Here is an 18,025-nt window from a genome sequence, read left to right as displayed (position 1 = left end):
TGCAGTGGTGACCAAGAACAATCCCCTGGCTGACTGGGGCAGTGGCAGGAAGCCTGAAACCAGGGTGTTGGGGCCTGGTGAGAGGGGAAAGGACTTCTAATATGTACAGCAAATAAATGATTTAGTACTTACAGGGGGGAGAGATATTTTAATAAATAATAAAAGCAAGTAAGAAATTAAAATGTTTCAAGCAAACTTGCATGCCTGGAGAAATAATTTGGAGAAGTTTCCAAGTGGTGTCCAAGTTGGGAGAAGCAGTTCAGTAATTTGGCACTCAGCCACCCAGTGTGTAATTACAACATGACCAATTTACTTGGGAAAAACCCATTATTCATCTGGACATAGGAATTTCTTAATGGGAATAAGTTGCAACAAAAAGTGAGACAAAAACTTGACAACAGGAAATCAAGTGTTGCAGATAAGAAGTGAGTGCAGATGTGAGATTTTTAATAAGATGTAGATGGATACTTGTATATTACATATATTGCACTATGTACATAAATTCATTTTTCAAATCAATTTATTTTAACTCCCATTCCCTTTATCCATAAAAGGCTTTCAATATCTAATTTCACCTTATTTTTCAATTAAATTAATTGCATTTGAATTCCTATATAAGTTCTCTATTGTTTATTTAGCATTCATTACTTTTAATCAACATTGCTTTAATTCCCAGCAACATCTAAAATATACCAGCACAATAATAGATTCAGCATTACACTGTTATTCTCCAGCTCACCGTGAGCAACACCACGAGTGATCCACTAACTGTACAAATAAGACTTCTCTTAAAAACATCCATTTTTTTGTGGCCAATCTGTAGAATTTCTGATCACAGGAAAACATTGTTCAGCATGCCAGTTACCTTATGTGCTTATCAGGATTCAACATAATTTCTGTGGAGGCATTTGTTTGTAAACAATAAATTCTGTCGTCAGTCGGTACAACGTTAAACAGTCACCCAACTGTTGGCCCAATTTTCATCAAAGAAGCAAAAAAGGTTGCCCAGCATATTTGTTGAGCTGGTGAATTTCAGTTTTCCAAAGAATATTGTTTGTCATTAACAGCATGTAGATTACACAAAGAAACTTGATCAGCAATTCTCAATTTGACTTTAACGAAACACCAGAATTGTTAACAGACTTAGAAAAAATGCTGATTTTAATCATTTGGATGCAAAGCTTTTATGAGGAGCCCATGGAAGGCAATTTATATGTAAATTAATTATAATTCTTAAAAATAAAATTTGAATAATAAATGAAAATCTTTTGAAGAGCCACTTGAAATCATTAAACCCCAACTTAAGTTAATCAAAACCCCTGATTCAATTCAGTCAAAAACATTCCCTGCATCTGAGGAGAAAGCACTGCTGCAGGTTTGGCTGCAACAGGTGTACCATGAATCATATTGAGCTTGAACAAATGGTACATGTATTATAAACAGACTGCTTTGCAACAGTAAACCCCACATGATGTTGATAAATAGTTTTGTCAGTTCTTTGAGACATACGGCCAAAATGTTGGAGTCATAATTTGAGGGGCTGTTGGTCTACACCACAGAGGAACCTTTTTATAAAGAAAAGGACGATAGAAGCGCTGCTCCAAATAACTTTTTTTTTAAAAAATCTGTTCTTGGGATATGGTGACACTAGCAAGGCCGCATTTATTGCCCATGCCTAGTTGCACTGAGAAGGTGGGTCGTCTCCTTGAACTGCTGCAGTCCTTCTGATGATGGTGCTCCCACAATGGTGTTAGGCAGAGAATTCCAGGATTCTGACCCAACAACAATGGAAAAAATGGTGATATATGTCCAAACATGACTTGGAGGTGATTGTGTTCCCACAACATTGCTGCTCTTATCCTTCTGGGCAGTCGCAGGGGAGGGAGATGCTGTTGAAGTAACCTTGATGAGTTGCTCCAATGCATCACGTAGATCATACATATTGCAGCCACAATGTAAAGGAGGGGATGGATATTGAGTCCAGTGGCAAGGACACCCATCAAGTGAACTGCTCTGTACTAAATGGTGTCAAGCTTCTGAGTGTTGTTGAGTATTCCATCATACTCTTGATTTCAAGCCTAGTAGATGGTAGAGAGACTTTGAGGGATCAGCGGATGAATCACTTGTCGCAGAGTATCCAGCCTCTCTACCCTACTGTTGTGGCCATAGCGTTGTTAAGGCTGGTCCAGTTCAGCTGATTTAGTTGATGGTGAGGCTGAAAATGTTGATGGTAGCGGATTTGGTGATGGTGCCGTAGAAGGGCAAAGGGGAGATAGTTGGCCTTTCTCTTGTTCCAGATGCTCATTACCTGGCACTTATATAATGCAAATGCTACCTGTCGCCATGGTATTGCATGTAGCACGGTATTGAGCAGCAATAGATTTTCTTTTGCAAAAATCTGAAGGAATCCTGTTGGGTGATGGTGTTATATACACTTAAGTAGATAAAATGGTTGCAGTAGAGTTCTGAGGGAAAAATTGTCTTCGTTTTCGCAGACTGACGGCAGTTCAGGTGTGTGTGTGTGTGTGTGTGTATACATACGTTCAGTCAATCCACTGCCACATCACAATATATGTCACGGACAACTACCAAGATGATATTTGCTTACTGTGGCTGTATGATGGCTCATCTCCCAGCTCAACACAAGAAATTATGGATAGGTGGCATTTGTAATACTATGCAGTTTTGGGCACCACGTTATGTATGTATTTATCAGAGCCGTGGAAAAGGTAAAATGTAGATTCACAAGGATGATACAAGGGATAAAAGAATATAGTTATGGTGGGAGACTTTTTAAAACAAAAAGGGCTGTATTCACTGGAGCAAAGGAGGTGAAGGGGAATAGAGTAGAAGTGTTCACAAAATTATGAAAGAGTTTGAGAAAGAAAATAGTGAAAGATTATTTCATTGGTTGTTAAATTAGTAACAAAGGGGCATCAATTCAGGATTAGTACCAGAAGAAAAAAGGGTGATTAGCAGGAATTTTTTCAAGGATTATATGGATATGAAATACTTCACTACAATGGGTATTGAAGTCAAGTCAAACATATTTAAAAGGAATTTGATAAATACTTGAAAAAGTATTATAGGGTATGAAGCAGAGAAGTGGGATTAAAGTAGTTCCAGTGAGGGAGCAAACACAAACATAATGGCCTAAATGGTTTCCTGTACTGACATTTCTATGTTGATAAAATTTGTTTTGAACAGTTCTTTATTTTATTTTGCCTGCCAGGACAAGTTATCGACGTTGATCTGGGAATTGTATGTGAAAATGTTCCTATTATTACCCCAAGTGGAGACGTGGTTGTTTCCAGCCTGAACTTTAAGGTAAGCATTAAACAATACTAAAATCAAGGATGTTTAGTGTAATGTTGATTAGTTGTTACTGTATTATTGTGTATCACAGTAATGCATGGTGTATCATTTTAAAACATCCAATACCAGCTATATTTTTGATATGTTTGTACATATTACAAACTTTTTGACGTTAATTAACTGTTGCAGGTTTGTTTCTACACTGGTGGTTATCCTGGTATCAGTGAGAAAAATATTACATAAATTAAATGATTCTTGGGAAGACATTGGTAATATAAATATAGGCAGCTTTTCTCTCACTGTAGTGGTCTGATGCACCAACTGAACTTTCAGAAGCTATGTCTGGTCCTGAAGATGGAAGAGCTGTTTTCCAAAAGTTTTATGACTGAGGAAAAAAAGTGCCTCTTTTTAGAGAAAATATTGTTTTATATTTTTACAGGATTATTTTTATTAAGTATTTCATTACTGATAAATCTGTTGAAAGGTGGGTGGAGAAATAGTGGGATGTCATTCCCCTGAACAAGAGGTTTTAATTTTTGGTAGGGTTACTTTCGAATCAAACTAGGTGGTAGCCTGCGACTATGAATTATTTCAATTGATCCTCAACTGTTCAATTTGGGGCATGTTCTTTCAAAAAGCAGTAAGCTCAAAGAGTTATTGCTGGAATGCTTTTTGACTCAACATCTTTAAGGAAATGGGGACGACTGAACTTAGATGGTGGGAATTTTGGAGTCTGGGAAATGTCATTTTAGATAATGTCAGAACAAATATGTGGCATGGGCTTGAACAAAGAATAGTAAAATAACTGCTAGATTTCTGGACAGTTCCTGCTTAGGCAATTAAAAAAAATAATGGGAGAACATATTAGGTTAGAAAACAATATGAAAGAGCATACAAAACAAATGTGGAATTCTGAAAGTGGTGCTGGTCAAATGTGTACAATAAAATGAGGTTAGTTTCAAATTCTGATGGTTAAACAGAATTGAGGAGAGACTGAGTGGTACATTGAGTTGGAGCAGAGTAGAGAGTGTTTTTTACTCTGTATCTGGCCTTGCTATATCTGACCAGGAAATGCTTTATTTTGACACTGGTTGCTAGAGATATAAGAACATAAGAAATAGGAGCTGGAGTAGGCCATTTGGCCCCTCGAGCCTGCTCCACCATTCATTGAGATCATGGCTGATCTTCGACCTCAACTCCACTTTCCTGCCCAATCCCCATAATCTCTTGATTCCCCTAGAGTTCAAAAATCTATCCATCTCAGCCTTGAATATACTCAACGACTCAGCATCCACAGCCCTTTGGGGTAGAGAATTCCAAAGATTCACAGCCCTCTGAGTGAATAAATTCCTCCTCATCTCCGTCTTAAACGGCGGACCCCATATGTTTGCTATGCTGGAAATGCTGTGATGTTCATTAGATACAAAAGACTAGCATGGCTAATATAATTCATATGCTAGCAAATATTCTATGGTGTTTTTCTCAATGAGATAGAGAATACAATAGAAGCTTATGAGAGACAGTAGTGAGTGAATAGTGTTCTTCTCTGGAACCAAACAAAAATACTTCACCAATATAACAGATTCAGAGGTGACCCCAATTGGTAATCAATGTTTCATTTATTAATAGTCAAATCAAACATGTAAAGATATCAGGTATTTAGACAACAAGGATCAAAACAATATTGCCCCGTTTGATCTCTGGGCAGAGGTCGTAATTAAGTTGGCGACTTGGTCGTTTGAGTTTTCCCACAGTGAGGTGGTCTTCTAATAGACAGGTGTCCTTCTGACTGCAGTATTATCTTCAGGCAGCTAAGTGTTCTTTCGACAGCTGGTGGTCATTGCTGATTCCTCTGTCCTGAGCTCAAAAGACATTGGGTTTTTATGTCTCCCTGGCAGGAAACTCTCACCATATATGGAACAACACTCAAGACCCTTATAGCTTAACGCAGTTGTTTTTTGAAAGAATACCAGATGGTCAGCATGTTTTGCCATTACTCATTTAACCATGCTACCCTTTTGCAAGATTGTTTTTCAAAGAATTCAAGATGGTCCGTTTGCTCTAACGTTACTCATTTAAGTACAAGATCTTTTTCCAAGTAGCACGATCTAACTACCTCGTCAAGGTCCTAGTCTTGCTGCTATCTTTGGGTTATTGTTCCACTTTTTGGGTCATTGTTCCTCTTATCACATAGCTGCTCTGTCTAGCAAGGAGGGTGACAAGTGTCAATTACTAGTCAATGGTTAACAGTTTGCAATTCAGCAAAATAACCATAAACTCAGCAAAATAAGCAGCCAGCCTGCAGAGCACGATGGTTAGTAGTTTTAAGAAAAATGTCAATTTTTTTTCCCATTTCCAATATTCTTAGATTCCCCACCTTGAGGGGGAGAAGACTAAGTCTTTGACCCCTCACTTATTTAATCAATCTAATCCAACAGGGGAATGGTTTGGAATGACTCACATTCTGTTTTAACTTGGAGACCCACCTGCAGACTCAGCAGGCAAACACCATTAGCGAAATGGTAACCAGAACTTGCATGATCAGGAATGCATTTGATGCTAAACGTGCCCATGGGGATTCACCAGCATTATAGACATTTTCCCACCATGATTTAGCCCCAAGGGTTTGTACACCTTTCTCTATTTCCTTGTTATCCTGCTGCATTTTGACCAGATGTTTCTGAGAAGTAAAACTCCTATGCAAGACGCTCTTAAGACTGAATGATAAAGGCGCAATGGAGTGCCCGAATCGAATTACAGCCTGTAATGCTTCCTCCATCAAGTCCCCACAGACCTTCAGTCTGATGTCATGATCAACTATAGTTACTGGGGTGACCCGATGGGACCCTAGTTCGAACTCATGAGAGGGGATTACACATCCCATTGACTATGATAGTGGACACTCCCTACCTCCATCTAATGTTCCTGATAGCACTTTCAAATACATTTAATGCTTTGGCGGCCAAAATTTACAACCACTCGTAAGCTTTCTGTTTGGAGGGTAATGTTTACTTGCATTTTTACATCATTGTGGCCATAACAGGCATCAATATCTTAGCCCCAATTTAGTAATTCTGGTTGGTGTAAATCAAAATTTTAACCACCAAATCAGACACATGGTGTTGCCTTATGTATAGTGCTTCTTGTTGGTTGTAACGCAATACCTTCCTCTCTCTGAATAAACAATGTTGGCCCTTTTCACATTCAATAATATAATTAGGGGATTCTTCATCCAGACTGAAACCACAAGCTGGCAGTGCACTTTGTAAAACGTCACACCTACATAACTCAGGATCCACTTTTCCTGGAACAGCATGAAATGTTTGGTGCAATCCAGAACACTTCTTTTCCCGTTTATTGATATCTTCGGATGATTTACAATTCCTTATGTATATCATCCTCCAACAAGCTCATCGATTCCACTTTAAATACTTTCATCGGTTTTACATCAGCAGATGGCAACAGTATTGCCCCAACCACAGGAATCAGTCGCAAAACAATGTCACTGCTTGCAAGGCTTCCTGGCATAATACACCAATCCATATTCCTATCTGATTTCCAGATTTTCATTTGTTTGTGCAATATAAAATTTGGGATCCAATTGTTTTCTGTCGCGTTTAAACCCCTTTTGAATCTTAACATTGTAAAAATCCTCCATACATAATTGCCTTTAAGATCAGTTGTTCCATAGTCTTTGTTATTCTGAATAATTGCCAATATCCCCATACCTGTCTCTCTGCCAGTCGTTCTATTAAAACCAGGGACACTCTTTGTTCTGATATAACATTCCCCCGTCTGCCTATTCATTCCTTTAAGTAATCCCTCAAACAGATTCCATTGTCTCTGTGAGTTCACCTAAAACTCTTCCCAATTGCACTTAGTAAAACTATGTACCATTTCTCTTAGCGTGTCAAAAATCTACACACATTCAATTACATAAATCAGAAGACAAAATATACAGAAGGAAAAATTTAATAGTGCAGGAATAATCTCTAACTGCAAATTATAACAAGCTTCTTGTGTTTGCCTCACCACAAGTTTGTTCACGCATCTTTTCCTGTGCCTCCCATTTTGAAGTTTTAGTCTCAATTTTAGATCACGTCTAAAACGTCTGCACTCAGGCATGCATGCAGGGAAACATCCACATCGGCCTACGTATCGGTTCCTCTGCTTGACACAATAATCCAAATTGGGCACCTTCTATAATGCAGTTTTCCTGTCATACACTGTTAACTTTGGTGAGTTTACCCTTTGCTTGTACATTTCTCCTTCTAAATATCCCACAGAATGTGGTTCTGCCAATTTGGTAAATACTTGAGTTTTAACATCCACGGTAGGTAAGAATATGGTAAAAATAGATGTTTATTCTTATCCCTAACTTGGCCCATTGGGTGAATAGGAACGTATCCCAGATTGCTGATTGTTAATACAGGTGGAACTTCAACCCTCACATTTGTTTCACTATTTCCTTTAGAATACCAATGGATGATCGTAGTCCCTTAACATATCCAGTTCTTCACCTCACATCAAAAACCTCAATGTTCGATCAATAAACGAAAGCACAAATGGTTGCCTGTCCTATTCCCTTTGCTCTCTCGTTTCCCTTTAATTTATTTTATCATGTGTCTGAGTGAAAAACTTGGCAATATTGTGCATGTTATAGACTGTATATTCTTCCTATGCTAGCTCATTGATTGCGTTTATGATTGGTGCATCGACCAGTTTGGCCCGCGCATGTTCATAATGACGCGCATGCTTCTTTATAGTTTCAACATCTACCAGAATCCAAATTGACATTCCTGTTCCGAATACCCCGTTATGACACCTCTCTGACCCACAGCATCTAACTGTAATTGTCATGTCCTGAAGATACCCTCCTCTGGTCTAGTTTCTACCCCCGTTATGTTATCTATCAATCTTTACCCTTCGTTCCTATTTTATCTGCACATTTCTTGTGGGCATTTATTGCAGTACCGTAAATTGGACATCATTCACTTATGGCACATTTTACAGTTTATAAGTCCCTATCATATTATACTCCCCTATAATAAATGTAATTAATATCACATTGTCCACTTCACTTCATCTGTGGATACAACACACAAAAATGATTTCTTCCGCCTCCAGTTTCTTTGGAGACTTGGGGTAGAACACCCGACACAATCTTGACCAGATGGCTCAACTGTGTCATCTTGGACGCTCTGTACTTTGCACTTTGTTACCGACTAACTTCCCCCTTTGGACGGCTGTAGACCCACAGAGTCAAAGTCGTCCCAAATGTGAAACTAACTCTTTGTAAGGCAACATGATTTTAAAACTTCTTTGCAGTACTGACTGAAAAAGGCAGAGCCAACTTCGTCACAGCAGCTCCGTACCCACAGATTTCAACTAAATTTGAAAAACAATCGATTTAGATCTCAAATCTCAGACATAAAATAGGACATAGTCCTGTAACTGTATAATAATTCACCAAACTCTCTTCACTTGTACATTTAACAGTGGTATTATGCTTAGAAAATACAGCGATTTGAAATGCTTATATTAAACGACCAGGACGATAAAAGGTGAATGCTGCTTCAATTTTGTGAAAAAAGTAGAATTGGATCCAGCTGCAGCCTGCATGCTGCAGACGGCAACATACTTAGAGATAGTACACTGAAAACTAAAGAAAAATCCAGTAGCTTGTAACAGTTGGAGAGATGAAATTGTCCCTTTTCACCTTTTTCCCCCTGTTTTAAATCATCTATCCTTTATCTCTCATCTTCATTTTCAATCTCTGATGTCTCCTACTTAACTCAATTTTGTTATGATTTAAAATCTCGTGGGAAAGACCATTATCAGGCTTGTATTGGCTCTCTTGTTAAAAGTTTTCTCCTTCTCTTCTGTTGCTGGAAGGGGGTCCTTTGCAACCAGCAGAGAGTTCCAGTCTCTTTCTCAGTTCATTTTCTAGAACCTGTACGACTGCCTCTCTCCCTTCTGGTTTTTTAGTCTGTAACACGTTTTGGGTTTGTTTAAATGATCCTTTGACTTCAACGACTTCCATTTTGCAGTCATCATCTAAGCCTTCACAATCTACTTTATTCTCCTCATTGGCTCCTTGTGTCATTGTGCTGTCTGGGGAGCAATAGCTTGCAGCCGCCTCTGCCAACCCTTCCACGTCTACCTCGTCTCCATCACCACCCGCTTGGGTCATTGTATATATACTTTCTCTCAACACTCAACTGCTCTTGCACCGTTGTCTGTTTCTGTTGTTGGGTAATCAGGGGGGTTATTAATTTATCTAATTTTTGTTCCTCCTGGTTTTTGGAGAGTCATGGTCCGATTTCCCTCGGCGTTTCTCTGCCAAGGGGGCACTACATTACTCCAGCAGTCCACGGCGTAGTGACCCATTTTCTGACATCTGAAACACCTGTCATTATGTCTGTCGTTGACTATATTCATCCATTATCACCCCAACCTGTTGGTCTCTCTATGGCCAATATAATTTTTTTTCTGTGGCGCTTTGGGCGTAGGGTTCCCCAGGCCTGAATTGCCGCCTCCAAGTGATTCACCCACTGGGTCATTTTATTGACACTTAAACCAAGGGAGGTTTTCACCAGTGGTTGCAACTGAGACAAGAATACCTGTTTAAAAACCTTGGAGTCTCTGGTTGGAGTCCCTATCCCTCTGGGTTGAGTCAGCTCAAACAGGTCCCATAACCTATTTCCAAAGGCTCGTGGGTGTTCCTATGGTCCCTGAGTGGTTTGTCTGCATTGACTAATTAAATTAATTTGATCCATACCCAATACGCGCACGATATCGAGTTTAACCTCCTGCAACGGAGTGGTGGAGATATGGATACTGGGGTTAATTGTTTGTTGGCAGGCAATCCATATTACCCTTTTTTTGATCTATTTCAGACAATTCCTGGTGGACCATATTAAAAGAGCTAATTCGACGGGTCATCCCCCTCCTTAATGGGTCCTAGCTCTCGAGACAGAGTTTCTGCCTCGGGAGGGGAAATTGATTTTGTACAGGTCACGTTACCCTGCCTATTACCCCTGGTGGTAGTGGTAATGACGTTTACTGTGCGGTTGGCCCTTCGTAGTCAGGATCGTTATAGTTCCAACCTTGGCAATCCTCATTCCCAATGTTCCTGTCGGACCATCCCTATCTACCTCACCTTCCCTGTCTGGGTCCCAATTTGTCCCTTCTGTTCCTCCACTAACTCCTCGCATTATAACAGCCACCACAGCCCCTTGTCGGCCCAATCTGCCCCGTAACTCCTGAATCATTAACTTACACCATGTGTGGCCTACTGAATTTATGGGTCGGCACATGATGTCCCTTAAAGCCCCTTATCAATCGGCGAGTTCCAACTCTGGTCTTTTTTTTTTTCTAAGTCTATCTCTTGTAATATTTTCTGACTCTGTAGTCCCTGTGATGTCGCAATCTTAGCCACCAACTGGGAACTCTCCAGCATAGTCAAAATATCAGTCAGACGTTCTTTCAACCTCACTATTTCATCTGACTGTCTCTTAATTTCCCTGTCTTTTTCATCTGACTGTCTCTTGGTTTCCTCTAACTGATCCTTATTTCCCTCTTTTAATTGTTTAACATGTTCCTCACTATTAAGTGCACACAAGTTGGCCGCCCACATAAGGGTCCTTTTACCAACTCTCTTCTTCGTCTTTTTATTTCGAACTTGCTCCTCGACCCATTCTATGGCCGTCTCATAAGCCTCATCCTTCTCTGCTATTTTGGAGATTAATTCTAAAGGTTCCTCGGACCCCTTCGGTTTCTTTTTCAGTTTCTTTTCTAACATTTCATGGACACTTGCCATGATCACTTATACTAAACAAAACCTCACTAACGGAACTTGAACAATTTGTGTATTTTATGGTCAGATTAAGTCTGTCAATACTTAAACATCTTTTCCTCCAGATGTTTGATTTTATGTCAGCACGAAACATTGATTATTCATCTCCTCCTGCCTGACTCGCCATTTGTAACAGATTTGGAGGTGACACCGATTAGTAATCAATGTTTCATTTATTAATAGTCAAATCAAACATGTAAAGGTATCAAATATTTAGACAACAAAGATCAACACAATATTACCCCATTTGATCTCTGGGCAGAGGTTGTAATTAAGTTGGCGACGTGGTTGTTTCGAGTTTTCCCACAGTGAGGTAGTCTTCTGATAGTCAGGTGTCCGTCTGACTGCGGTGTTGTCTTCAGACAGCTAAGTGTTCTTTCGACAGCTGTTGGTCTTCGCTGACTCCTCTGCCCCGAGCTCAAAAGATGTTGGGTTTTTATGTCCTCCCTGTCAGGAAACTCACACCATATATGGAACAACACTCCTAAGACCCTTGTAGCTTAATGGAGTTGTTTTTTGAAAGAATACCAGATGATCAGCATGTTTTGCCATTACTCATTTAACCACAATACCCTTTTGCAAAATTGTTTTTCAAAGAATTCAAGATGATCCAGTTGCTCTAACGTTATTCATTTAACCACAAGATCCTTTTCCAGGTAGCACGGTCTAAATATCTCATCACGGCCCTGGTCTTGCTGCTATCTTTGGGTTATTGTTCCTCTTTTATCACATAGCTGTTCTGTCTAGTAAGGAGAGTGACAAGGATCAATTACAAGTCAAAGGTTAACAGTTTGCAATTCAGCAAAATAAACAGCACAGCCTGCAGAGCATGATGGTTAGTAGCTTTAAGAAAAAGATGTCAATTTTTTCCCATTTCCAATATTCTTGCACCAATATCCATTTATCCTCATTGGCTCAGATTTTCCAGGAACCAATCAAAAAAGTGTGACAGATCTTTTGTGAACAGACACAGTCAAAGAGTGGCTCACACTTCACGCAATACCTGTAATATATTACTAGCTGATCATCTTTGATGTTGCTTATAGATAGCATCAGAACCACACAGCAGACTATGTTGCTACAGCAGAGGAAGATTGACTTGGTCTGTCTCTTTAAGGCCACAGTTTAACTTCTGCCTGTTGAGAAGTACTCGAAATAGGCACATCCTGAAGTCATTTAAAGACTAATTGCCATTGAGGGAACGGTTCCTAGATTGACAGTTGCTTATAAATTCCTGGCTCCTTCCTTTTGTGAAGAGACAAGGTTATTAAGGTCGTAAGAAACCAGCAGCAAATGATTGGCTTTCTCTTTTCAATTTTTATTAAAGATGGTGATTTGTTGAGGTTTTATCACTGACATTTGAGCTATTCCGGTGTAAGTGTTGCATACTTTGCATGTGTGATGAAGAAGCAGTACTTTGAGGTGATAAAAATGCACTAGATTCGGGTTTTATATACTAGCAAATTTCCTGTGGAATTGCTCACAGGATATCTTGGGTCTGGAGCACGATTATGATACTGAACAGCTAACCTGGTCTGTGTTCTAAGTAGGCAAATCCAGGTAGTTGTAGCTACTTATGAACTGTTGACATCAACGAGAGGGTAGGTATAATTGCTTGTAAATTACAGGTTCCAGGTCTGAGTTTCTCTGCCTTTTTACTTAAACATTGTTTTGAATCTGTAATGAAACGTGATCTTTCGTGTGTGATGGAGGCTTGTTAGACACTAGGCTTCTATATATTCCAGTAAGACTTCCCTATATATGCTAGTAGATCTCCTGTGACGTTGCTAATTGTAAATCAGAGATTGTGCTATTTTATAATAACGTTATACCATGAATTGCAAAATACTTTCTTAAAGTTAGGTACAATGATTTGTTGCAGTCCAGTATCTCCCCAGTACATCTCATGATTTTTACCTTAAAGCATAACTTTTCCTTGTTTCCTTCTTCACTCCTGAGTGCTTTAATTTTAATCAGCAATGTTTTTAAAAATAAAAGCCAGTTTTCTGGCTCTCTTCACCCATCTGAGAATGAAGGCATTTTCCAACCAGTTACTCTAACAGCTGCTCACACAGTTGACACATGCTTTACTGACCAGCAATTTAATCTAAACACTAATTTTGAAGAGTGCAGGTGAGCTGAGCATTTGATGGCTTAATAACCAGCGGGAAATTTCCTTCACTATTGGGTAGGCTGAGCGAGGCAGAACATGAGCATTTTAAAATATGTCTTCCTGTTTCTCCATATCTGCTGCAAGTGCCTTAAATTTTAACTGTTTTCCTTGCAATTGTCCTGCAAATCACTCTGCCTAATTTAAAGTTAATCTCCAATGGCATTGCTCATGAACAAACATATTTGTAAAATTTTTTTCATATATCTGTCTGCCTCTATTTGTCTCGCACTCCAATTCTGAACTTTCTCATTCTCTTTCTGTCCCTCCCCCCACCCATGCTCTTTCTTCCTCTTGCATACTCTCTTCAGTGCACTTTCTCCCCTTCGCATCCTCTATCCCCCTCGTGCACTATCTCGCACGCTGTTGCATGTTTCCACTCTATCATGCGCTCTCTCTCTCTCTCATGCTCTTGTCTTTTGTGTGCACTGTCTTTCATTTACTCTTGCTCTCCTTTACATGCATGTTTGTTAACTCTCTTCTCCCTCATGTACTCTGTCATATTCTCAATTGCTTCCTCATGCATATTCACTCATACATCCCCTCTCCCTCAAACGTACGTCCTCTCTTTCCCCCTTCATATTTTGTCTCTCGCTGCATGTCACTCTTGCACTCCCACTGTTGCCTTGTGAACATTTTTGTGCTTTTGTTAAATCATGTGTTGTTTTGGAACTGTGTGCTCTTCCCACAGTGAAGAGGAAAGATGGTGGAAGAAGGACTTCAGTGTTTTTATGTGAGGCATTCAAAAATGTATTGCTGGAATTGTGAATGTGATATTCTCAAAATTAAGGGTTTAAACAAAGTTTTTTTTAAAAAAAACTATTTCCAGTAACATGAAAGCTATTTATTGAATTGTCTTTTAATTTGTCCCTTAAAGTTTTTACTTAAAGCCCTCAACATCACCCAAAGCCTGGGTTTGGACTCTATGGGGTAGAAATTACCGCAGCGTACGCCCAAATAGAGAGGGCTGAGGCCAACCTGAAATTAGGCCTCGGGCTTCATGTCCATCTTCGGGTTGAACTGCTGGCGTCTGCCAAGCCTCCACATGCAGCTCACCCCACGGGAAAGATGAATTTCAGGCCGCTGGCAGAAGCCCACAGTTAAGTTCCAGGAGAGCATTTGGATTGGGCAACAGCCGTGGGGGGGGGAAGATCACAAGAATTGTGGAGTTGGGAGCACACTGCTCCTCCTGGCTCCACAGAAAGGTGTTTGTAAAAAAAAAACGTTTCGAAATGTACCTTTAGTTTGTGGCCGCAGGTGCCGCTGAAGAATCTTGAGGGAGGCAGGCCCGATATGTGCCATGCTCATCGGTGACTAATTTTGTAGAGGGATTCTTCAACAGCCATTAGGCCCCTCAACCATGTTGAGGGGCCTAACGTCACTGCAAATGTAGCAGTGGGACCAATGCCTGTCCAGATTGGGCACAGGCTGTCGTCCCCCCCCCGGCTAAGTTGGTGTGCCGCACACTTTTTTTATGCCTGAAGAACCGCTATATTTTTGCCCAGAGCTAAGTGTGGATTGTGCAGTCTGAGCATAAGCTGTGTACCTAATTTCCCAGGATGCATTGTACCATTCAGTCAGTTCTACTGATGGAATATTTTTTCTCTAGCGTCCAACTTTCTGTCCAGTAGCTCTTCAAGTAATTTCGAGAGGAAAAAGTGTGCGTGTGTGATAGATAAAGAGAAATTGAAGTGTTATGATAACACTCCTGTTGTAGCTTTTTTTTGTGTTCATTAAACTTTAAAAATCTTATTAAACTGAGGTTTACAGAGAGATTGACTGCGTCATTCTTTATTTAATGCTCATTCAATTTTCAAGCAAAAACAGCTGAATTTTGAAGCTGATCTAGGTTGTGGGGTTGGTTGTGTATTGTGGAGCTCTGAATAAAGGCTTGGAAACAACTGTAGACCAGGCAATAATATTCTGTCCTTCACCACCGGGATATCCAGTTTATAACACTATGGGCCACATTTTTCTCAAAACCCTTCACAAATGCTGCCTTTAGCTATTGGTGGCTCTTTCCCACCCCACACCCGCCATACCTCCTGCTGAAAGGAAAGAGAAGGAAGACAGGGAGAGAAATGGCTACGTGAAGACAACAGAGATAGATGAGAGTGACAATATTTTCCAGTGTACCATGTGCAATACTACTACATCTGTCTGTCAAAAGTGAACATGAATCTATCGGATTGTTGTAAAAATCCAACTGGTTCACTAATTTCCTTTAGGAAAGGAAACCTGGTCTGGCCTATATGTAACTCCAGTCTCTCTTAACTGCCCTCTGAAGTGACCGAGCAAGCCACTCAGTTGTATCAAACTATTATGGGCAACTGGGGTGGGCAATAAATGCTGGCCTTGTCAGTGATGCCCACGTCCTGAGAATGAATAAAATAAAACATCGATATAGAAGTAACAAATGGTCAGAAGCATAATCTTGAAATGGCGGCCCTGTTACCTTGATGCTAGACTGAGAAAATACTGTAGCCTATTACAATGCAAACAATTTAAGAGAATCTAATCAGATCAAAGACAACGGCCCTGATATTTGCAGAGAGGGAGCCAGCCAGATTGAGAGGTTGGCTGCCGGGCGGGAAGGCCTGCGATAGAAGGCTGCAGCTGGAGAGGAAGGAGAGAGAGATCATGGGGTTGGGGAGGAGCTTGGCATCGTATCGAGGGAGGGTCGGCCATTCGCTGGAAGGTGGTCTGGAGATCACGGGTAGGGGGGTAGATCGCAGCAGGTTAGCTTGGGGGGCCAGGGGGCAGCACTTCTGCCGTTTTCGCCTCCCTTCAGCTGCCGGTTTCCCGAGCCATGGGAAGCCCGGCCTGCAGCTGTTAAATCCAAATGGCTGCTAAAATCTGAGGCACGCAGCCTCATTAACATATTCATAGAATGACACAACATAGAAGGAGGCCATTCGGCCCATTGTGCCTGTGCCGGCTTTTTGAAAGAGCTATCCAATTAGTCCCACCCCCCTGCTCCCTCATAGCCCTGCAATTTTTTTCCCTTCAAGCATTTATCCAATTCAGTTTTTGGTCTATCAGTTCTGGTCACGGAGACACAAGTAACATCCATGTCCTGGAGATGGGGCAGGGCTGCAAGGCTGACTGAGTTATAAGACAAACCTAAGATGGCTCAGCCTTGAACGGAGTTGAATTAGAGATATACAAGATAGAAAAGGTAAATTCAGGATTGCAAGACAAAGGGACATTGGCACAAAGTGGTTAAAGGCAAGTTCAGGACTGATATCAAGAAGCATGTATTTATGCAAAGAGTGATGAATACCTAAAATAGTTTTCTGGGTAGCACTGCAGAGGCAAAGATTCTGGAATTGATGAAGAAGGAGTTAGATGTTGTGATGAAGATGATAATATGTTTCAGTGGAAGCTGGACGGGCTGAATGACCTCCCTCATCTGCATTTACCTTTATGATTATTTTTTTTAAAGAGACCAGATCCGTGATACTTTTCTGCTGTCTAAAATGGCTACTTCAAGATAAGAGTACTTCAAGGGACCACATTACAACCTCAGATTCCACTGTATGCTGTAGCAGTTGTACACTATAGTGTAATGTGAGGCTTTTACAGTAAGTTATCATTAACACTTATAGAACTTGTCCCCTGTATTTAATACTACACATAAACCTCTATGAGAGCATGATATTAGGACCCCAAAACCAAGTAATTGTGTAGAAATTGTTCCTGTGGCCATTATTCGTCAGATCCTGCCACAGCTGAATACAATATGGGGGCGCAATTCATCTTTTAACGAAAAATAGGACATTGTTTTCATTCTCTGTTAGCAACCATTCGCTAATTAAATCGCCTCTCAGAAATCTCTCATTTAAAAGTGCTTTTGGAATTTTGTTAGCTGATTAATTATGAAGAAAATCAAATATTTTCCTCTAGTTTTCTGTCATAGGAAGATAAATAACTTGATTGTTTAACCCTGGTTAAATCATACCAAATAAAAGCACAATTTAGGGAGTAACCAAATGAATCATTGGGATAATAAAATAGTTAAAATTACTGACCTACCTCCCCCAAACCCACCCCAGTTAAACTGGAAGTAGGCCCCTTCACAGCGGGATGGGGTTGGGTTACACATTTTTAAGAATTTAACCCCCTCTCCCACCCTTCCTTGGAGGTTAAAATTATCCCCCATAAGTTCAAATAAGCTTAGGTTTCTGAAGGGTTGTGAATAATTATAAATACATTTGACATTTTAAGGATGTTGTCCTGTTTGTAACTGAAGGTCATAGGCTGACATTATATATCTTGACTATTGGAAAGCATTTGAGAGAGCAGACTTTTAGATAAATTGTAAGCTCATAGAATCCAGAAGCTATATATTGTATAATTAATTAGTAAGATAATCATTAATTGAGGGTAATTATGAGGCACTAGTTGTGATTTGGGAATTACAGTAGATTTTTGTGGATTAATTTTAAAAAGTGAGAAAAGGCTATTTGACCGATCATAAAGGGATACATGCATGTCTTGTATCATTAACCTGCAGAGAAAGCATGCAGAATTCAACTTATTCTCAATAGGTAAAGAACATTGGTGGGACAATCATGATCCAGGTGTTAAAAATCCTGAATGCAATCGATTACAGTGATAGTGAAGAAATTCTTCATGCAGGACCAAGGACCATGGCTGTAAGTTAAAGAAACCACCTGCTA

The 18,025-nt window shown here is 40.1% G+C and overlaps 1 protein-coding gene across 3 annotated transcripts in view; it reads left to right on the top strand.

Annotated features, from left to right (window-relative positions):
• LOC137341587 (ATP-binding cassette sub-family D member 2-like) overlaps window positions 1-18,025 on the top strand; it is a 77,234-nt gene that overhangs the window by 26,407 nt on the left and 32,802 nt on the right. For all 3 annotated transcript variants that reach the window (XM_068004813.1, XM_068004815.1, XM_068004814.1), the window contains one exon: window positions 3,233-3,327. In XM_068004813.1, coding sequence (XP_067860914.1) covers window positions 3,233-3,327 — 95 coding nt within the window. The remainder of the gene's footprint in view (window positions 1-3,232; window positions 3,328-18,025) is intronic.

This window comes from Heptranchias perlo, chromosome 24 (assembly GCF_035084215.1).
Source record: "Heptranchias perlo isolate sHepPer1 chromosome 24, sHepPer1.hap1, whole genome shotgun sequence".
In the NCBI taxonomy this organism is placed as follows: domain Eukaryota; kingdom Metazoa; phylum Chordata; class Chondrichthyes; order Hexanchiformes; family Hexanchidae; genus Heptranchias; species Heptranchias perlo.
This window is presented reverse-complemented; position numbering and strand designations above follow the sequence as displayed.